Genomic DNA, 18,083 nt, shown 5'->3' with positions numbered 1-18,083 from the left:
AATGGTAATCCATCATTCAAACTGAAAGAGGCCACAGCGTGGTCCTCTGCCTCACACGGGAGCCAAACAGAGCATCTCTTATTGGGGTTACAAAGCAATATTGTGCTGAATTATTCTGATGGATGTCTGTTTCGCCTTTGGGCATGATCTCATATGTAGGCTAATGCAAAGCAGGGCCAAAAGGGACCAGAAGGTTTGTTCCCAAGTAGAGTGTGTGCAGCACTAATGCCATCACAAAACCGTGCGGTGCTGATAAACTACTGTCTCCGCTTCTGCCATCTAATAATTCCAGAAACCTCAGTCTGTCTGTCATTGACTCTCATATCTCAATGACCGTTCATCTTTCGTCGGCTCCACACTTGGCATGTGTGTTGTTGAGGGACCAGTGAAGTCAGTGTTGAATTTGGTGAGATTTGGACTCGTGATATGTTCAATATTAAAAAGCTTTGAAGAAACCGGCGCGCTGTAGCGTCGGGGTTTGTTTGCGTTGTTTCGCTGAACGGCTCGTTGTGCAGCAGCGGCGGCGCAGCGTCAAGACTCGGGCTCCAAATGACTTCAATTTTAATTCATTTTTATACAATGAGAGGAAGTGGAGATGCGTCGTCCATCTTTATTGACAGTCTGTGATTTATATGCACAGTTTGAATTTTAATTTGGATTAAAGCAACAATAGTTAAATCCCATCTTTGTCCCAGCTGGACGTCCCTTGTGTTCATTACTTCGATGCAGCGCAGGGGCCTTGAATAAGATGTCGCATTTTGTTACTACTGGCTAAACGTCACTAGAAACTCCAGTTAAAACTTTCCCTCCCTCTATTACCAGGCAACACATTTGACTTGGATTCTGAGACAAATGGTACAGAATCAATTTCTTTCTCTCTGCCTTTTTTTAAAGTGTGTGCAGAGATGAAGCTGTGGGCTGAATGCATACAGCTGCAGTGCTCACACACATTCAAGCTGAATCCTCGCAGGTTCACTAAAGACATCATCTCTCTCCACTCATCTCATTGGTCTGCCGCTAACATAATAACCTCAGTAGGCTAAGTCGCATGAGATGCCCATCTTTGCACAGACACACTGTAGAATTAGACTGATGCTAATTAATCTGCATTTAACACAGCAAATGATTGTGTTGCACTTAAAAACACCTGAATGGCATTTTTATCAGCTGAAATCAGCTCTAAAGTTTATTTGAAGGGTCAATTTGAGGAAGGGTGTCCTCCACATCATGTCAACACTGAGCTGATGTTTCCCTGCACCGCAATTCCTCATCTCCTCAGTGACATGTGCCATTTATGTCACATGAACATTTTTTTTCTTTTGAAATAGTTCCCGAGCTTACAGGCAACACAAGCATCACTGCATGCGTCTCGATTACATTACACTTAACTCTGGTGGCAACACTCTCTCTCTACGTGGCTCTGGCAGCAAGAATCGTAAGCCTACAGTTAGCTAGCAGCTACCTCAAAGTCCGGTCACCACAACAACAAAATGCCTAAAGGTTAAAGGTCCAGTGTGTAAGATTTGGGTGAAAGGTTCTATTAGCAGATACTGAATATGAAATATTCCTAGTGATGTTTTCACTAGTGTGTTTCATCTATATCGTACGAATTGTTGTTTTCTTTACCCTAGAATGGGCCGTTTATACTTAACTACTTTATATTCACATCAGGAGCAGGTCCTCTCTACGGAGGCAGCCATGTTTTTTTACAGTAACCTAGATTGGACCAACTCAACCTTTTGAGTTTCTATGACACTGAATCTACCACAGGTTCTCTTTCATGTTCTGAAAGGGGGGGGGGGGTTCAGCTGCAACATGACACTTCACCACTTGATGTCACTACATTCTACACACTGAACCTGAACCTTCTAGAGGGTTAATTTCCAAACTTTGTCCTTAGCGTTACTTTATTTTTATTAAAACTACAACCTGGAAAGTGTCTAATCACATTTCACTCTCCTAGCAGATGACATGGTGCCACCCACCAGCTTCTCCACTGATCAACCCCCCCCCGCCCCGTCTTTTCTCCTCTAGTTCCTGCTCTTAAAAAAAGACATAAAAACAAAAGGGCTTGGACCATCGCTGGGCCTCTGTGGCACTTTGACTCCTCTCAATGACAGGAATGCAGACCTCAGCGTTTTCCCTCCGCTTCCCTCCCGTACTTTCATTCATAACACAGCGCTCATTTGTTGCTTTAATTAGGAGCCACCTTGTTTGAGGCTACTGGGGCGAGAACTTCTGGGGAGGCATGCAATAAGAAAAGAGGAGAGGTGTGTGTGTGGGGGGGGGGGGGGGGGGGGCAGTTTCAAGGTCACATTGTTGATTTGTGGTGCGACATGTAGGCGGTGGCAATGTTGGTAAATGGAAGGAATGACAGCAACTCAGTGTGGAAACGGATGGATATAGATATCCATCTATCTACTAATTACAGAATTCTCCATCTGTCTGTCTGTGTCTTGCATATCTCGAAAACTTTTCATCTGATCAGCTTCACGCTTGTCATGTGAGTCGTTAAGGGCCAGAGAAGGTGCAGTGTTGAATTCGGTGCAATGGACTGAAAAAGCATCACACGTCTCCTTTAAACCAGCGAGACGAACCCCTTCGGTGAGACCAGCTGCCGTAGAGGTCGGCTGAAATGAAACCTGCAAACTGCGTGTTTGAACAATCCTCACAAACTCTTACCTAGATACAATGAGGCGTTCTCCTTCTTGACGTTGTCATCCAGGTAGGTGGGTCCTAGCGTGTAGATGGGCGTGGATCCCATGCCCACCAGGATCTGAGCGATGATGAACAGCGCCACGTACAGGTTGTGCTCGTTTCCCTCCTGGTCTCTGGGACAGGAAGTGATATCGACGCGGTCCCTGCCACTGGCGTTGCTGTTCATGCACAGGCCCTCATTGGCAGACGATGAGTTGACCTCCTGGATCTGGTAGGCCGGGGAGATGAAGTGAGGCAAGGAGAAGAGCGCGGCGCCCACGGCTATGAAAATACCGCCTACCGCCAGCCAGCGAGGCCTCTGGCCCCGCCCACCAAAGTAGCTGATGAAGACGACCACCACGAGGCTCCCGATGTCGAAACAGCTGACGAGCAGGCCTGACTCGGAGCTCCTCAGGCTGTATCTCTTCTCTATCGTGGTGATGACACTGCTGAGATAGCCCGACACCATGAGAGACTGGATGAACGTCAGGTAGCACATGCAGAACAGGAAGCAGCGAGAGTCCTGCAAGATAATGCTCAGGTACTTCCGACTGGGCAGACGAACCGTGGCTAGCTTAGAAGCGAAAAACCCCGGGGCCTTCCTCCTCGCCATGGTTTTACTCCTTCTGATCTCAGTGTTCTCCATGTACGAGCTCGGCCTGTTCAGCGCCGACTTTCCTGACTTGGGCAGGTAGTTTGTTCTCGTTGGGGACTCTGTCTTGGCCGGTAGCTGGATGAACTCCGTGCTCTCCTCCGCCGTTATGGACATCCGCACAGAACCAGCCAGTAAGCTTTCCTTATGTGGCACCGCGTCATTTAAAATCGGCATACTTTTAGATTTGAAGGTTGAGCCTGGTTCCTCCTGCTCGCTGGAAAACCCATCCTCCTTCTGCAGGGACTTGGACAACTCTGCTTCTTCGTGGTCAGCCATTGTTTCCAGTCAAAACCACCTTGCTTCAGGGCTCAGGAAAATAATCTGGTTTCAAGGCAACATTTTCAATTCAGGGGCTGCTGCCCATTCCATTCATTATTAATAGGTACATCTACTCCTCCAGATGGAGTCCGTGGTGCCCAAAGAGGCCCAGAAAAGGCAAAGTCGCAGCAGACTCACAGTTTATCTGCAGCGCAGGCAGGGCAGCCTCTGGGGTCTGTTGATCTTGTCATGCACACTTGCCTTCTGCCGACATCTGATCGGGAGGTGGACACCGCTCAGGGCTCCGGGGCCACGGCTCCCTGCAGACTCGCAGCCGGCCCTCTCTCAGCAGGACGCCGCTGCTCCTCGAACCCGGAGAGCCCGCGCCGCATCCCTGACGGCCCCTGCAATGAAGACGACACAGTCACAACGTCCCCTTCGCTCCGTGCATTACATGGTGGTGCTCCCTCCTTCTCCACCAGCTCCTCCCCCCAGTCAAGGGCATCCTCCTCCGGACTGCCTCCGATGCTGTGGCCGCACCACTTCTCTCCCCCCACCCGCCCCACCTGCGGCCGAGAGAGAGCGCCTTTGTGCGCGTGAGGTTTGGATGAGGAGAGCGGAGGAGAACACGAGGAGAACACGAGGAGTCGTCGAAGGAGAACCGAGGAGTCCCGAGAGCGAGGAGACGTCCGCAGAATCACCGCAGTGCTGTTTTCAAAACAACTGCGTCAAGCTGCAGCGGGACGGAAGCGGGAGGGGCGCACTTCAAAATAAAAGCGCAGACGTTAATTAAAGGGACAGTTCACCGAAAAATGACCATTCACTCATTATCTACTCGGCACTATGCCGATGGAGGATTGGGTGAAGCGTTGGTGGAGTTTCAGGGGTACACATTGTTGCAGCCAAATCCAAAGCAATTGAAGTAACCGGTGACCGTTTCTTCAAAAGTAAAAATACAAGAAAAAAACCCCGCTCCGTGGTGTCATCCAAGTGTTCAAATTCAACTCAAAACGGAGTCGTTTACACCATGTTTTTAACCTAAATGTCTGCTGTGATTCATGCACAAACCTTGCTCCAGAGGAGGATATCAGAGGACATTTAGATTAAAAACTTATAAAATAAATAACCTTGTTTCCAGTTGAATTTGAATATCGGGGCTTACAGACACTTGGATGACACCACAGCAGCAGCATGGAGGCATGTTATGTTGAAGAAGGGTCCTCAAAGGTTTGTTGAGCTCACATCTGTCCAGTGAATAAGAAGCTTGTTGAACCTACCGTTCTCAACATCATCATCACAACTATATAAACATGTATTCTTCACGTTCATATTTTCAACACTTCAGCTGTAAGATTTATTTTAATTTGTCTCTATTTCGTTGATTCTTCCTGTGAGTAATTGAACTGAAAAAAATCCTTAGGACATGTCATTCTGATTTGAACAGGAAACTGTATAATCCTGTGTATATTCTGTCAGAAATAAAGTTGTTTTTATTTGAGGGTTATTTATTTGTGAGGATTTTAAAAGCTGAGTGAAAGTGGAGCGGGGTTTTCTCTGCAACCTGGTTTCCTTTCCTAACTCCTTACAACCTCTGCTTCACGTGTTTCCTTGACCTCGGAACGTTTTTGCATTGGAGGTGAAGGAATAGTGTTTATTAGAGGAGGTTATTTTAACCTGCTGAGTGAGGCGCTTCTATCGAGTTTTACTATGAAAGGACGAACCGGAAGTGTGTTTACTACACGGCTGACTTGGCAGCTAGCCGCACAAGCTAGCGGCTGAACGTACAGGTGAGACAATAATGGCGGCGGCGCGCTTCACTCTCCTGACAGCGACGCCACTGACTTTAGATCTTCACGTCAGACCCACAACTCACAACTCACCGTCCGACAAACGAACCAGAAACACCCGAAAAACACAATCCGCTGCGTCAAGGCGCAGGAAGCGAGCTCCAAAACAGACCGGAAACAGACAGGATGTACCTTCAAAATAAACGTCAAAGCACGCGTCAGTCAAGGACAGGAGCCGAAAGTGTTGATTGATTTGAGACATGAGAGTTTTATTTGTCGGGCGCTTTTCAAAAAAACACGAGAAAACACAAGGCAACATAGAAACACATGAATGTGGTTAGTGATAAAGTAAACATGCTGGTCGATCAACTAACAACACAACGACCAATGAGAGGACTTCAAAGTGCTGCCCATCATGTTTGATTGACAGCTGATCTCTGTGCGGAGCAGAAACGTCACCACGACGAACTTTGATTAACAAACATGGAGACAAAAGAAGTTAAAGATTTAAACACAGAATCTAAATCACTGCTTTTAATGACTCAAGTCTATTTGAGTTTACAGAACTCAGCTGTGTCTGCAGGATAATAAACATTAACTCCAGCATAGAGAGGCTGAGTGAATGTGGTCTGGACTCTGTGGAGGAGAGTCATGGTGTCAGAGACTCTGTAGAAGGACAGAACACCTGCACTGTGATCCAGGTACACTCCTACTCTGGAGGACCAAGGACCTGACACAGGAGTCCTGATGCTGTTGTAATAAAAGTTATAACTGTTTACATAACAATATAATGACCAAGATTTATCATTTGATCCAAATTCACATTCATCTGAGTTTCCTGCTCTTCTGATATTCTTGTATGTGACTGCTACACCAACTACTCCTCTCACCTCCACCTCCACCTCCACTTCCCAGTAACAACGTCCAGTCAGACTCTCTCTACTCAGGACCTGACGCCAACCAGTGAATCTGTCTGGGTGATTAGAATAAGACTGATCTTTACTCATACATGTTACTTTTCTGTTTCCCTCAGATAATAACAGATGTTTGTTTGCTGTGTTTGGATCCAGTGTGATTTCCTGTGAATATTTTAAGAAGTCATCTCTGGTCACTGGCTCTGGTTGTGGCAGTAAAACATCCACTTGAGACACAATCTGTAAAATCTCTGTCTCTGTCTCACTCAGAATGTCCTGTAGTCGACCTCTGACCTGTGACACAGCTGCTGTCACGTCCTCAAAGGTCCTCAGAGGACGGATCCTGATGCTGGATGAGTGTGTAGATTCACTGAGTGGTGACAGTGAGGGGTAGCTGTGTAGAAACTGGTTGTGATCCTCTGTGTCTGAGAGCTGCTTCAGTTCATGGTCTTTCCTCTTCAGCTCAGTGATCTCCTGCTCCAGTCTCTCCTGAAGCTCTCCGACTCGACTCACTTCAGTTTCCTGCTGGGATCTGATCTGCTGCTTCACATCAGAGCTTCTTTTCTTCAGCAGACGGATCAGCTCAGTGAAGATCTTCTCACTGTCCTTCACTGCTTTATCAGCAGAGCCATTGACGGCCTCCTCCTCCTGTTGAAGCAGCTTCACATCTTTCTCTGTGTCCTGGACTCTCTGCTGGATTGTTTGTCTCCTCAGCCCGAGCTCTCTCTGCCTCTCAGTCCTTTCTGCTGCAGCTGACACTGTGTCGTGGTCTTTATGTTCCTCCACAGAGCAGAGATAACAGATACACTGCTGATCAGTGCGGCAGAACATCTTCATCACCTCATCGTGACGAGAGCAGATGTTCTCCTGGAGCTTCTCCGAGGGCTCCACCAGCTTGTGCTTCTTCAATGGAGCTGACTGAAGATGAGGCTGGAGGTGTTTTTCACAATAAGAGGCCAAACAAACCAAACAGGACTTGAGAGCTTTCAGTTTTCTCCCAGTGCAGACATCACAGGCCACATCTTCAGGTCCAGCATAGCAGTGATCAGCAGGAGCAGCTTGGAGTCCAGTCTTCTTCAGCTCCTCCACTAAAACAGCTAACATGGTGTTTTTCACCAGGACAGGCCTCGGTGTGAAGGTCTGTCTACACTCAGGGCAGCTGTAGCTTCCTGTCTCCTCCTCTTTGTCCCAGTGGGTGTTAATACAGCTCTTACAGTAGCTGTGTCCACAGCCAGTAGTCACCGGATCCTTCAGTGGATCCAGACAGATCGAACAGCAGAACATTTCTCTGTCCAGTTGATTTTCTTGCTGCGCCATTTCAGCTGGTGCCAGTGACTGTAGAACAGGTTCACTTCCTCTGAACAGATACAGATCTCTGCTCCTCCCCCTCTCGTTCACTCCCTGCAGTGACTCATCTCCCACAGTTCACAGCTTGTTGTTCACTGGTTCTTACACTTACACACCTGTGAAGGGAGGAGACACAGACACATCCTGACTGGGAGGAGCTGGTTGTGAGTTTTTATCTGTGTTAGCACATTTCAAAGTGAATAGTTGCTCTGGGAACTGTCACATTCAGTTCACAACAGCACAGGTTGTAATATTCACATTCTTCAACGTTTCCAGAAAGTTAACGAATCTTTTCAATGGAATAAAAACCAACTTACAAAGTGCTTCACTAATGAAAAACAGAAGTAAAAACACATTAAAACACACGTATGAAAGAGTCAAAGTATAAAAACACTACAGGTGACAGAAATGTAATCATGACCACACTTTAAAAACTAGAATTAGATCAAATCGTGGTACGATAACAGCAGGTTTGAAGTTTGGATTTAAAGGAAGCTTCTGACTCAGCCTGCTATATTTCCTCAGGTTGTTTCAGAGTCTCAGACTCTTATTTCTAAAGCTCTGTCCCCCTCAGTGTTAAGCTGAGCTGTTACAACAGCACATGCAGCCAGAGATGATACAGACTTACAGCAAAGTTAATGGAGTTCTAAAGAAGAACAATGACAAAGAGCAAAGGAACCATGTCAACAACTGTTCAGCTTCTATCAAAGAAAATGATAAACTGCTCAAACTGTTTCTATATAATACAAGTGACACCAAAGTTCTTTCTGTTCTGAAACAGTTGATGAAGTTTGTCTGTGACGGAGCAAAGAATCGATCCCAGTCGTCAGGAACCTGATCCTGAGTGTTTTTACCGTTTACTGTTTTAACTCTGCAGAAATTACAAAACCTCTTCAAGCAGCAAAGTCTGTTTTGTGGGTTAAACCTCGGACAAATTTGGTGTCAAGAAGTTTTGATCAAGTCTGGATTCAAACTTTACGACCCAGGACCGTTTGTCCGTGAGGTGACGACGTGAAACACTGAAGCAACACGACAAACTCGTTGTATATGTGGCTTGTGTGTCAGGACTCAACTCAACGTCTTCACCCTGAAACTTCACCAAACCATTATTTCTCCACTTCTTTAAATCTGTGTGACGAACTCTCTTCATCCACTGAGATCACAAACCAGATCTGGGTTTTGAAAATCAGCGAGTGGAAGAAAACTTTGCTCATTTATCTGCGATGAAGCTGTTTTAGTGCAGAAAAGCTGCAAAGACAGAGACTGAACATGAAAACTGAGGTTTGTGGAGTTTCAGGAGGAAACTGCCTCAGTTATTCTCTCACAGGAGTTTCACTTTGTCTCCATCAGCTTTGAATGAGATCCTGGAATGAAGACAAAAGAACCGACTGGATTTATTCTTTATTTCAACTTTCAGCTTCTTCACACATTAGATTTTATTGCTTTATACATATATAAGAGATTTAAATGTATAATCACATGTATAAGAAACACATGTGATGAGAGCTGCAGGACAAACCCTCAGAGGGACTCGATCAGGACACTCTCCAATGGAACTGCTGGTTCAGATCAGGAAAATCAGAAAGAACAGAAACCTACGCAGCAGCAGATAAATATGCCCGTTCACTAAATATGTAAATACAACGAGGACGAGTGGATTCACACTTTACAGAGATGAGCCGTGATAAAAACAAACCAGGTTCCACATTTACAATGTGACCAAACATCCCATAACACTGATGCTCTGTAAATCCAACCAGAGTGCAGTTGGTCTGTTGGACATGTTGACGCTCTGAGTTCATTGATCACTTCATCAGTAAAGTCTGTTCAGTGACTCTTGTTCAGTGATTTCATGGACACACAATCAGTTTGTTTCACCTCCGTCTCACATGTGGAAAAGAAAAGAACAAAGAATCATCTCATTGATGAGGATCAGGATCAATACAGGTTCTAAAACATCACACAACCTGATTTCTACTTTGATTTAGAAAACAACAGCAACATCAGTTCTTTCAAACACATTCATGTCAGTGTAATTATAGATTTCTGTCTTTACAAAGTGAGAACTAAATATGTGTGATAAAGGAAGGTCAGTGTTTGATTGACAGCTGATCTCTGTGCGGAGCAGAAACGTCACCACGACGAACTTTGATCAACAAACATGGAGACAAAAGAAGTTAAAGATTTAAACACAGAATCTAAATCACTGCTTTTAAAGACTCGAGTCTATTTGAGTTCACACAACTCAGCTGTGTCTCCATAATAAACCCTAACTCCAGCATAGAGAGGCTGAGTGAATGTGGTCTGGACTCTGTGGAGGAGAGTCATGGTGTCAGAGACGCTGTAGAAGGACAGAACACCTGCACTGTGATCCAGGTACACTCCTACTCTGGAGGACCAAGGACCTGACACTGGAGTGTTGATGCTGTTGTAATAAAAGATATAACTGTTTACATTACAATATAACATCCAAGATTTATCATTTGATCCAAATTCACATTCACGTGAGTCTCCTGCTCTGCTGATATTCTTGTATGTGACTGCTACATCAAGTCCTCCTCTCACCTCCACCTCCACCACCACCTCCCAGTAACAACCTCCAGTCCAAGAAAAAACCCCCGCTCCCGTGGTGTCATCCAAGTGTCCATAAGCCCAGACATTCAAATTCAACTCAAAACGGAGTCGTTTACACCATGTTTTTAACCTAAATGTCTGCTGTGATTCATGCACAAACCTTGCTCCAGAGGAGGATATCAGAGGACATTTAGATTAAAAACTTATAAAATAAATAACCTTGTTTCCAGTTGAATTTGAATATCGGGGCTTACAGACACCACAGCAGCAGCATGGAGGCATGTTATGTTGAAGAAGGGTCCTCAAAGGTTTGTTGAGCTCACATCTGTCCAGTGAATAAGAAGCTTGTTGAACCTACCGTTCTCAACATCATCATCACATCTATATGAACATGTATTCTTCACGTTCATATTTTCAACACTTCAGCTGTAAGATTTATTTGAATTTGTCTCTATTTCATTGATTCTTCCTGTGAGTAATTGAACTGAAAAAAATCCTTAGGACATGTCATTCTGATTTGAACAGGAAACTGTATAATCCTGTGTATATTCTGTCAGAAATAAAGTTGTTTTTATTTGAGGGTTATTTATTTGTGAGGATTTTAAAAGCTGAGTGAAAGTGGAGCGGGGTTTTCTCTGCAACCTGGTTTCCTTTCCTAACTCCTTACAACCTCTCCTTCACATGTCTCCTTGACCTCGGAACGTTTTGCATTGGAGGTGAAGGAATAGTGTTTATTAGAGGAGGTTATTTTAACCTGCTGAGTGAGGCGCTTCTATCGAGTTTTACTATGAAAGGAAGAACCGGAAGTGTGTTTACTACACGGCTGACTTGGCAGCTAGCCGCACAAGCTAGCGGCTGAACGTACAGGTGAGACAATAATGGCGGCGGCGCGCTTCACTCTCCTGACAGCGACGCCACTGACTTTAGATCTTCACGTCAGACCCACAACTCACAACTCACCGTCCGACAAACGAACCAGAAACACCTGAACAACACAATCCGCTGCGTCAAGGCGCAGGAAGCGAGCTTCAAAACAGACCGGAAACAGACAGGATGTACCTTCAAAATAAACATCAAAGCACGCGTCAGTCAAGGACAGGAGCCGAAAGTGTTGATTGATTTGAGTCATGAGAGTTTTATTTGTCGGGCGCTTTTCAAAAAACACGAGAAAACACAAGGCAACATAGAAACACATGAATGTGGTTAGTGATAAAGTAAACATGCTGGTCGATCAACTAACAACACAACGACCAATGAGAGGACTTCAAAGTGCCGCCCATCATGTTTGATTGACAGCTGATCTCTGTGCGGAGCAGAAACGTCACCACGACGAACTTTGATCAACAAACATGGAGACAAAAGAAGTTAAAGATTTAAACACAGAATCTAAATCACTGCTTTTAATGACTCGAGTCTATTTGAGTTTACAGAACTCAGCTGTGTCTGCAGGATAATAAACATTAACTCCAGCATAGAGAGGCTGAGTGAATGTGGTCTGGACTCTGTGGAGGAGAGTCATGGTGTCAGAGACGCTGTAGAAGGACAGAACACCTGCACTGTGATCCAGGTACACTCCTACTCTGGAGGACCAAGGACCTGACACAGGAGTCCTGATGCTGTTGTAATAAAAGTTATAACTGTTTACATAACAATATAATGACCAAGATTTATCATTTGATCCAAATTCACATTCATCTGAGTTTCCTGCTCTTCTGATATTCTTGTATGTGACTGCTACACCAACTACTCCTCTCACCTCCACCTCCACCTCCACCTCCCAGTAACATCGTCCAGTCAGACTCTCTCTACTCAGGACCTGATACCAACCAGTGAATCTGTCTGGGTGTTTAGAATAAGACTGATCTTTACTCATACATGTTACTTTTCTGTTTCCCTCAGATAATAACAGATGTTTGTTTGCTGTGTTTGGATCCAGTGTGATTTCCTGTGAATATTTTAAGAAGTCATCTCTGGTCACTGGCTCTGGTTGTGGCAGTAAAACATCCACTTGAGACACAATCTGTAAAATCTCTGTCTCTGTCTCACTCAGAATGTCCTGTAGTCGACCTCTGACCTGGGACACAGCTGCTGTCACGTCCTCAAAGGTCCTCAGAGGACGGATCCTGATGCTGGATGAGTGTGTAGATTCACTGAGTGGTGACAGTGAGGGGTAGCTGTGTAGAAACTGGTTGTGATCCTCTGTGTCTGAGAGCTGCTTCAGTTCATGGTCTTTCCTCTTCAGCTCAGTGATCTCCTGCTCCAGTCTCTCCTGAAGCTCTCTGACTCGACTCACTTCAGTTTCCTGCTGGGATCTGATCTGCTGCTTCACATCAGAGCTTCTTTTCTCCAGCAGACGGATCAGCTCAGTGAAGATCTTCTCACTGTCCTCCACTGCTTTATCAGCAGAGCCATTGACGGCCTCCTCCTCCTGTTGAAGCAGCTTCACGTCTTTCTCTCTGTCCTGGACTCTCTGCTGGATTGTTTGTCTCCTCAGCCCGAGCTCTCTCTGCCTCTCAGTCCTTTCTGCTGCAGCTGACACTGTGTCGTGGTCTTTATGTTCATCCACAGAGCAGAGATAACAGATACACTGCTGATCAGTGCGGCAGAACATCTTCATCACCTCATCGTGACGAGAGCAGATGTTCTCCTGGAGCTTCTCCGAGGGCTCCACCAGCTTGTGCTTCTTCAATGGAGCTGACTGAAGATGAGGCTGGAGGTGTTTTTCACAATAAGAGGCCAAACAAACCAAACAGGACTTGAGAGCTTTCAGTTTTCTCCCAGTGCAGACATCACAGGCCACATCTTCAGGTCCAGCATAGCAGTGATCAGCAGGAGCAGCTTGGAGTCCAGTCTTCTTCAGCTCCTCCACTAAAACAGCTAACATGGTGTTTTTCACCAGGACAGGCCTCGGTGTGAAGGTCTGTCTACACTGAGGGCAGCTGTAGCTTCCTCTCTCCTCCTCTTTGTCCCAGTGAGTGTTAATACAGCTCTTACAGTAGCTGTGTCCACAGCCAGTAGTCACCGGATCCTTCAGTGGATCCAGACAGATCGAACAGCAGAACATTTCTCTGTCCAGTTGAATTTCTTGCTGCGCCATTTCAGCTGGTGCCAGAGACTGTAGAACAGGTTCACTTCCTCTGAACAGATACAGATCTCTGCTCCTCCCCCTCTCGTTCACTCCCTGCAGTGACTCATCTCCCACAGTTCACAGCTTGTTGTTCACTGGTTCTTACACTTACACATCTGTGAAGGGAGGAGACACAGACACATCCTGACTGGGAGGAGCTGGTTGTGAGTTTTTATCTGTGTTATCACATTTCAAAGTGAATAGTTGCTCTGGGAACTGTCACATTCAGCTCACAACATCACAGGTTGTAAGATTCACATTCTTCAAAGTTTCCAGAAAAGTTAACGAATCTTTTCAATGGAATAAAAAACAACTTACAAAGTGCTTCACTAATGAAAAACACAAGTAAAAACACATTAAAACACACGTATGAAAGAGTCAAAGTATAAAAACACTAGTGGTGCACCGATGTATCGGCCGTATATCGGTAGCGGACGATATTCGCCTCGTTTACTGCTATCGGCGTATCGGTAATAAACTTGACTTTCACCGATAACATTGGCCGATGTTCATTGGTATGTTTTCTGCAGCCTGCCAATCTGGCATCCAGATTATGGTACACTGACGCCGGATTTACACCGGGCACTGAAGCGCCGCGCAGCGCCAAGGAAAGCCAGGCGCCTCCCATCCCCCCCCCCCCGTTAAACCTTTGTGCGGTTCACATGGGCTGCGATGCACCGCGCCGCGCCAGCGCCCTTCACCGATGGTTTCGGCGTGCGAGCGAGCGTATCGCGCCAGGAAACAGACTGAAAAATGATTTTAAACGATATAAATGACATATTTTATATGATATAAATGATCAAATATGCATCCCATACTTTGTATTCCCCTTCTGTTGTCCTGGAGTTTTAATTTTCCCAATTTTCCCAATCACATAATTAAATGTCCCCCTCTGCCCATCCACTACAGCCACACAAGCAGTCATATAGATAAAAAGAGAGAGAGGGGGGGGGCTAAAGGCTTGCTTGGAGAATACGTCATTTACCCCGACACCAGGGCATCTAAAGTTACACTTGTCCCTTTTTCTGTTTTTCATATTATTCAAGTAATAAACAAATATCGGTATCGGTATCGGCTAGATTGTTGTTTTAAGTATCAGTATCGGCCAAGAATTTCCATATCGGTGCATCCCTAAAAAACACTACAGGTGACAGAAATGTAATCATGACCACACTTTAAAAACTAGAATTAGATCAAATCGTGGTACGATAACAGCAGGTTTGAAGTTTGGATTTAAAGGAAGCTTCTGACTCAGCCTGCTGTATTTCCTCAGGTTGTTTCAGAGTCTCAGACTCTTATTTCTAAAGCTCTGTCCCCCTCAGTGTTAAGCTGAGCTGTTACAACAGCACATGCAGCCAGAGATGATACAGACTTACAGCAAAGTTAATGGAGTTCTAAAGAAGAACAATGACAAAGAGCAAAGGAACCATGTCAACAGCTGTTCAGCTTCTATCAAAGAAAATGATAAACTGCTCAAACTGTTTCTATATAATACAAGTGACACCAAAGTTCTTTCTGTTCTGAAACAGTTGATGAAGTTTGTCTGTGACGGAGCAAAGAATCGATCCCAGTCGTCAGGAACCTGATCCTGAGTGTTTTTACCGTTTACTGTTTTAACTCTGCAGAAACTACAAAACCTCTTCAAGAAGCAACGTTTGTTTTGTGGGTTAAACCTCGGACAAATTTGGTGTCAAGAAGTTTTGATCCAGTCTGGATTCAAACTGTACGACCCAGGACCGTCTGTCCGTGAGGTGACGACGTGAAACACTGAAGCAACACGACAAACTCGTTGTGAAGTTTCATCCTCATGAAAATCAACAGCACGATAAACGGAACGACCTCAAGTCCACAACATCACAATATCTCCAATATGTGGCTTGTGTGTCAGGACTCAACTCAACGTCTTCACTCTGAAACTTCACCAAACCATTATTTCTCCACTTCTTTAAATCTGTGTGACGAACTCTCTTCATCCACTGAGATCACAAACAAGATCTGGGTTTTGAAAATCAGCGAGTGGAAGAAAACTTTGCTCATTTGTCTGCGATGAAGCTGTTTTAGTGCAGAAAAGCTGCAAAGACAGAGACTGAACATGAAAACTGAGGTTTGTGGAGTTTCAGGAGGAAACTGCCTCAGTTATTCTCTCACAGGAGTTTCACTTTGTCTCCATCAGCTTTGAATGAGATCCTGGAATGAAGACAAAAGAACAGACTGGATTTATTCTTTATTTCAACTTTCAGCTTCTTCACACATTAGATTTTTATTGCTTTATAAATATATAAGAGATTTAAATGTATATACACATGTATAAGAAACACATGTGATGAGAGCTGCAGGACAAACCCTCAGAGGGACTCGATCAGGACACTGTCCAATGGAACTGCTGGTTCAGATCAGGAAAATCAAAAAGAACAGAAACGTACGCAGCAGCAGATCAATATGCCCGTTCACTAAATATGTCAATACAACGAGGACGAGTGGATTCACACTTTACAGAGATGAGCCGTGATAAAAACAAACCAGGTTCCACATTTACAATGTGACCAAACATCCCATAACACTGATGCTCTGTAAATCCAACCAGAGTGCAGTTGGTCTGTTGGACATGTTGACGCTCTGAGTTCATTGATCACTTCATCAGTAAAGTCTGTTCAGTGACTCTTGTTCAGTGATTTCATGGACACACAATCAGTTTGTTTCACCTCCGTCTCACATGTGGAAAAGAAAAGAACAAAGAATCATCTCATTGATGAGGATCAGGATCAATACAGGTTCTAAAACATCACACAACCTGATTTCTACATTGATTTAGAAAACAACAGCAACATTAGTTCTTTCAAACACATTCATGTCAGTGTAATTATAGATTTCTGTCTTTACAAAGTGAGAACTGAATATGTGTGATAAAGGAAGGTCAGTGTTTGATTGACAGCTGATCTCTGTGTGGAGCAGAAACGTCACCACGACGAACTTTGATCAACAAACATGGAGACAAAAGAAGTTAAAGATTTAAACACAGAATCTAAATCACTGCTTTTAATGACTCGAGTCTATTTGAGTTCACACAACTCAGCTGTGTCTCCAGAACCAACCCAAACTCCAGCATAGAGAGGCTGAGTGAATGTGGTCTGGACTCTGTGGAGGAGAGTCATGGTGTCAGAGACGCTGTAGAAGGACAGAACACCTGCACTGTGATCCAGGTACACTCCTACTCTGGAGGACAGAGGACCTGACACTGGGGTCCAGATGCTGTTGTAACAGAAGTTATGACTGTTTACATGACAAGCTAACATCCAAGATTTATCATTGAATCCAAATCTACATTCACCTGAGTCTCCTGCTCTGCTGATATTCTTGTATGTGACTGCTACACCAACTGCTCCTCTCACCTCCACCTCCACCTCCCAGTAACAACGTCCAGTCAGACTCTCTCTACTCAGGACCTGACAACAATCAGTGAATCTGTCTGGGTGATTAGAATAAGACTGATCTTCACTCATACGTGTTACTTTTCTGTTTCCCTCAGATAATAACAGACGTCTGTGTGCTGTGTTTGGATCCAGTGTGATTTCCTGTGAATATCTTAAGAAGTCAGCTCTGGTCTCTGGCTCTGGTTGTGGCAGTAAAACATCCACTTGAGACACAATCTGTAAAATCTCTGTCTCTGTCTCACTCAGAATGTCCTGTAGTCGACCTTTGACCTGGGACACAGCTGCTGTCACGTCCTCAAAGTACCTCAGAGGACGGATCCTGATGCTGGATGAGTGTGTAGATTCACTGAGTGGTGACAGTGAGGGGTAGTTGTGTAGAAACTGGTTGTGATCCTCTGTGTCTGAGAGCTGCTTCAGTTCATGGTCTTTCCTCTTCAGCTCAGTGATCTCCTGCTCCAGTCTCTCCTGAAGCTCTCTGACTCGACTCACTTCAGTTTCCTGCTGGGATCTGATCTGCTGCTTCACATCAGAGCTTCTTTTCTCCAGCAGACGGATCAGCTCAGTGAAGATCTTCTCACTGTCCTCCACTGCTTTATCAGCAGAACCATTGACGGCCTCCTCCTCCTGTTGAAGCAGCTTCACATCTTTCTCTGTGTCCTGGACTCTCTGCTGGATTGTTTGTCTCCTCAGCCCGAGCTCTCTCTGCCTCTCAGTCCTTTCTGCTGCAGCTGACACTGTGTCGTGGTCTTTATGTTCATCCACAGAGCAGAGATAACAGATACACTGCTGATCAGTGCGGCAGAACATCTTCATCACCTCATCGTGACGAGAGCAGATGTTCTCCTGGAGCTTCTCCGAGGGCTCCACCAGCTTGTGCTTCTTAAATGGAGCTGACTGAAGATGAGGCTGGAGGTGTTTTTCACAATAAGAGGCCAAACAAACCAAACAGGACTTGAGAGCTTTCAGTTTTCTCCCAGTGCAGACATCACAGGCCACATCTTCAGGTCCAGCATAGCAGTGATCAGCAGGAGCAGCTTGGAGTCCAGTCTTCTTCAGCACCTCCACTAAACCAGCTAACATGGTGTTTTTCCCCAGGACAGGCCTCGGTGTGAAGGTCTGTCTACACTGAGGGCAGCTGTAGCTTCCTCTCTCCTCCTCTTTGTCCCAGTGGGTGTTAATACAGCTCTTACAGTAGCTGTGTCCACAGACAGTAGCCACCGGATCCTTCAGTAGATCCAGACAGATCGAACAGCAGAACATTTCTCTGTCCAGTTGATTTTCTTGCTGCGCCAT

At 45.2% G+C, this 18,083-nt stretch overlaps 2 protein-coding genes across 2 annotated transcripts in view; both read right to left on the bottom strand.

Moving 5' to 3' along the window:
* LOC117778525 (solute carrier organic anion transporter family member 5A1-like) overlaps nucleotides 1-4,350 on the bottom strand; it is a 16,165-nt gene extending 11,815 nt beyond the window's left edge. The window contains exon 1 of the mRNA XM_034614195.1: nucleotides 2,683-4,350. Within this exon, the coding sequence (XP_034470086.1) occupies nucleotides 2,683-3,628 (946 nt within the window). The 5' untranslated portion in view covers nucleotides 3,629-4,350. The remainder of the gene's footprint in view (nucleotides 1-2,682) is intronic.
* LOC117778375 lies at nucleotides 3,907-18,083 on the bottom strand. Its single transcript, XM_034613878.1, has 4 exons — nucleotides 16,761-18,083; nucleotides 11,731-12,000; nucleotides 5,958-7,646; nucleotides 3,907-4,176 (listed from the first exon to the last, which is right to left on the bottom strand). The coding sequence occupies exons 1-4, from the start codon at nucleotides 18,081-18,083 to the stop codon at nucleotides 3,907-3,909; spliced, it is 3,552 nt and encodes a 1,183-aa protein (XP_034469769.1).

The sequence above is a fragment of the Hippoglossus hippoglossus genome, chromosome 17 (assembly GCF_009819705.1).
Source record: "Hippoglossus hippoglossus isolate fHipHip1 chromosome 17, fHipHip1.pri, whole genome shotgun sequence".
In the NCBI taxonomy this organism is placed as follows: domain Eukaryota; kingdom Metazoa; phylum Chordata; class Actinopteri; order Pleuronectiformes; family Pleuronectidae; genus Hippoglossus; species Hippoglossus hippoglossus.
Note: the sequence above shows the minus strand (reverse complement) of the source record. Positions and strands in the feature narration are given on the sequence as shown.

What these genes read in the sequence shown, in the direction of transcription:
- LOC117778375 (XM_034613878.1), bottom strand. Translation starts at nt 18,083, where the DNA reads ATGGCGCAGCAAGAAAATCAACTGGACAGAGAAATGTTCTGCTGTTCG. An exon ending in TGACTCTCCTCCACAGAGTC is followed by an intron (nt 7,647 to 11,730) that starts CAGACCACATTC and finishes CCTGTTCTACAG; the next exon opens with TCACTGGCACCAGCTGAAAT. An exon ending in CAGACACAGCTGAGTTCTGT is followed by an intron (nt 4,177 to 5,957) that starts AAACTCAAATAG and finishes TCTCGGCCGCAG; the next exon opens with GTGGGGCGGGTGGGGGGAGA.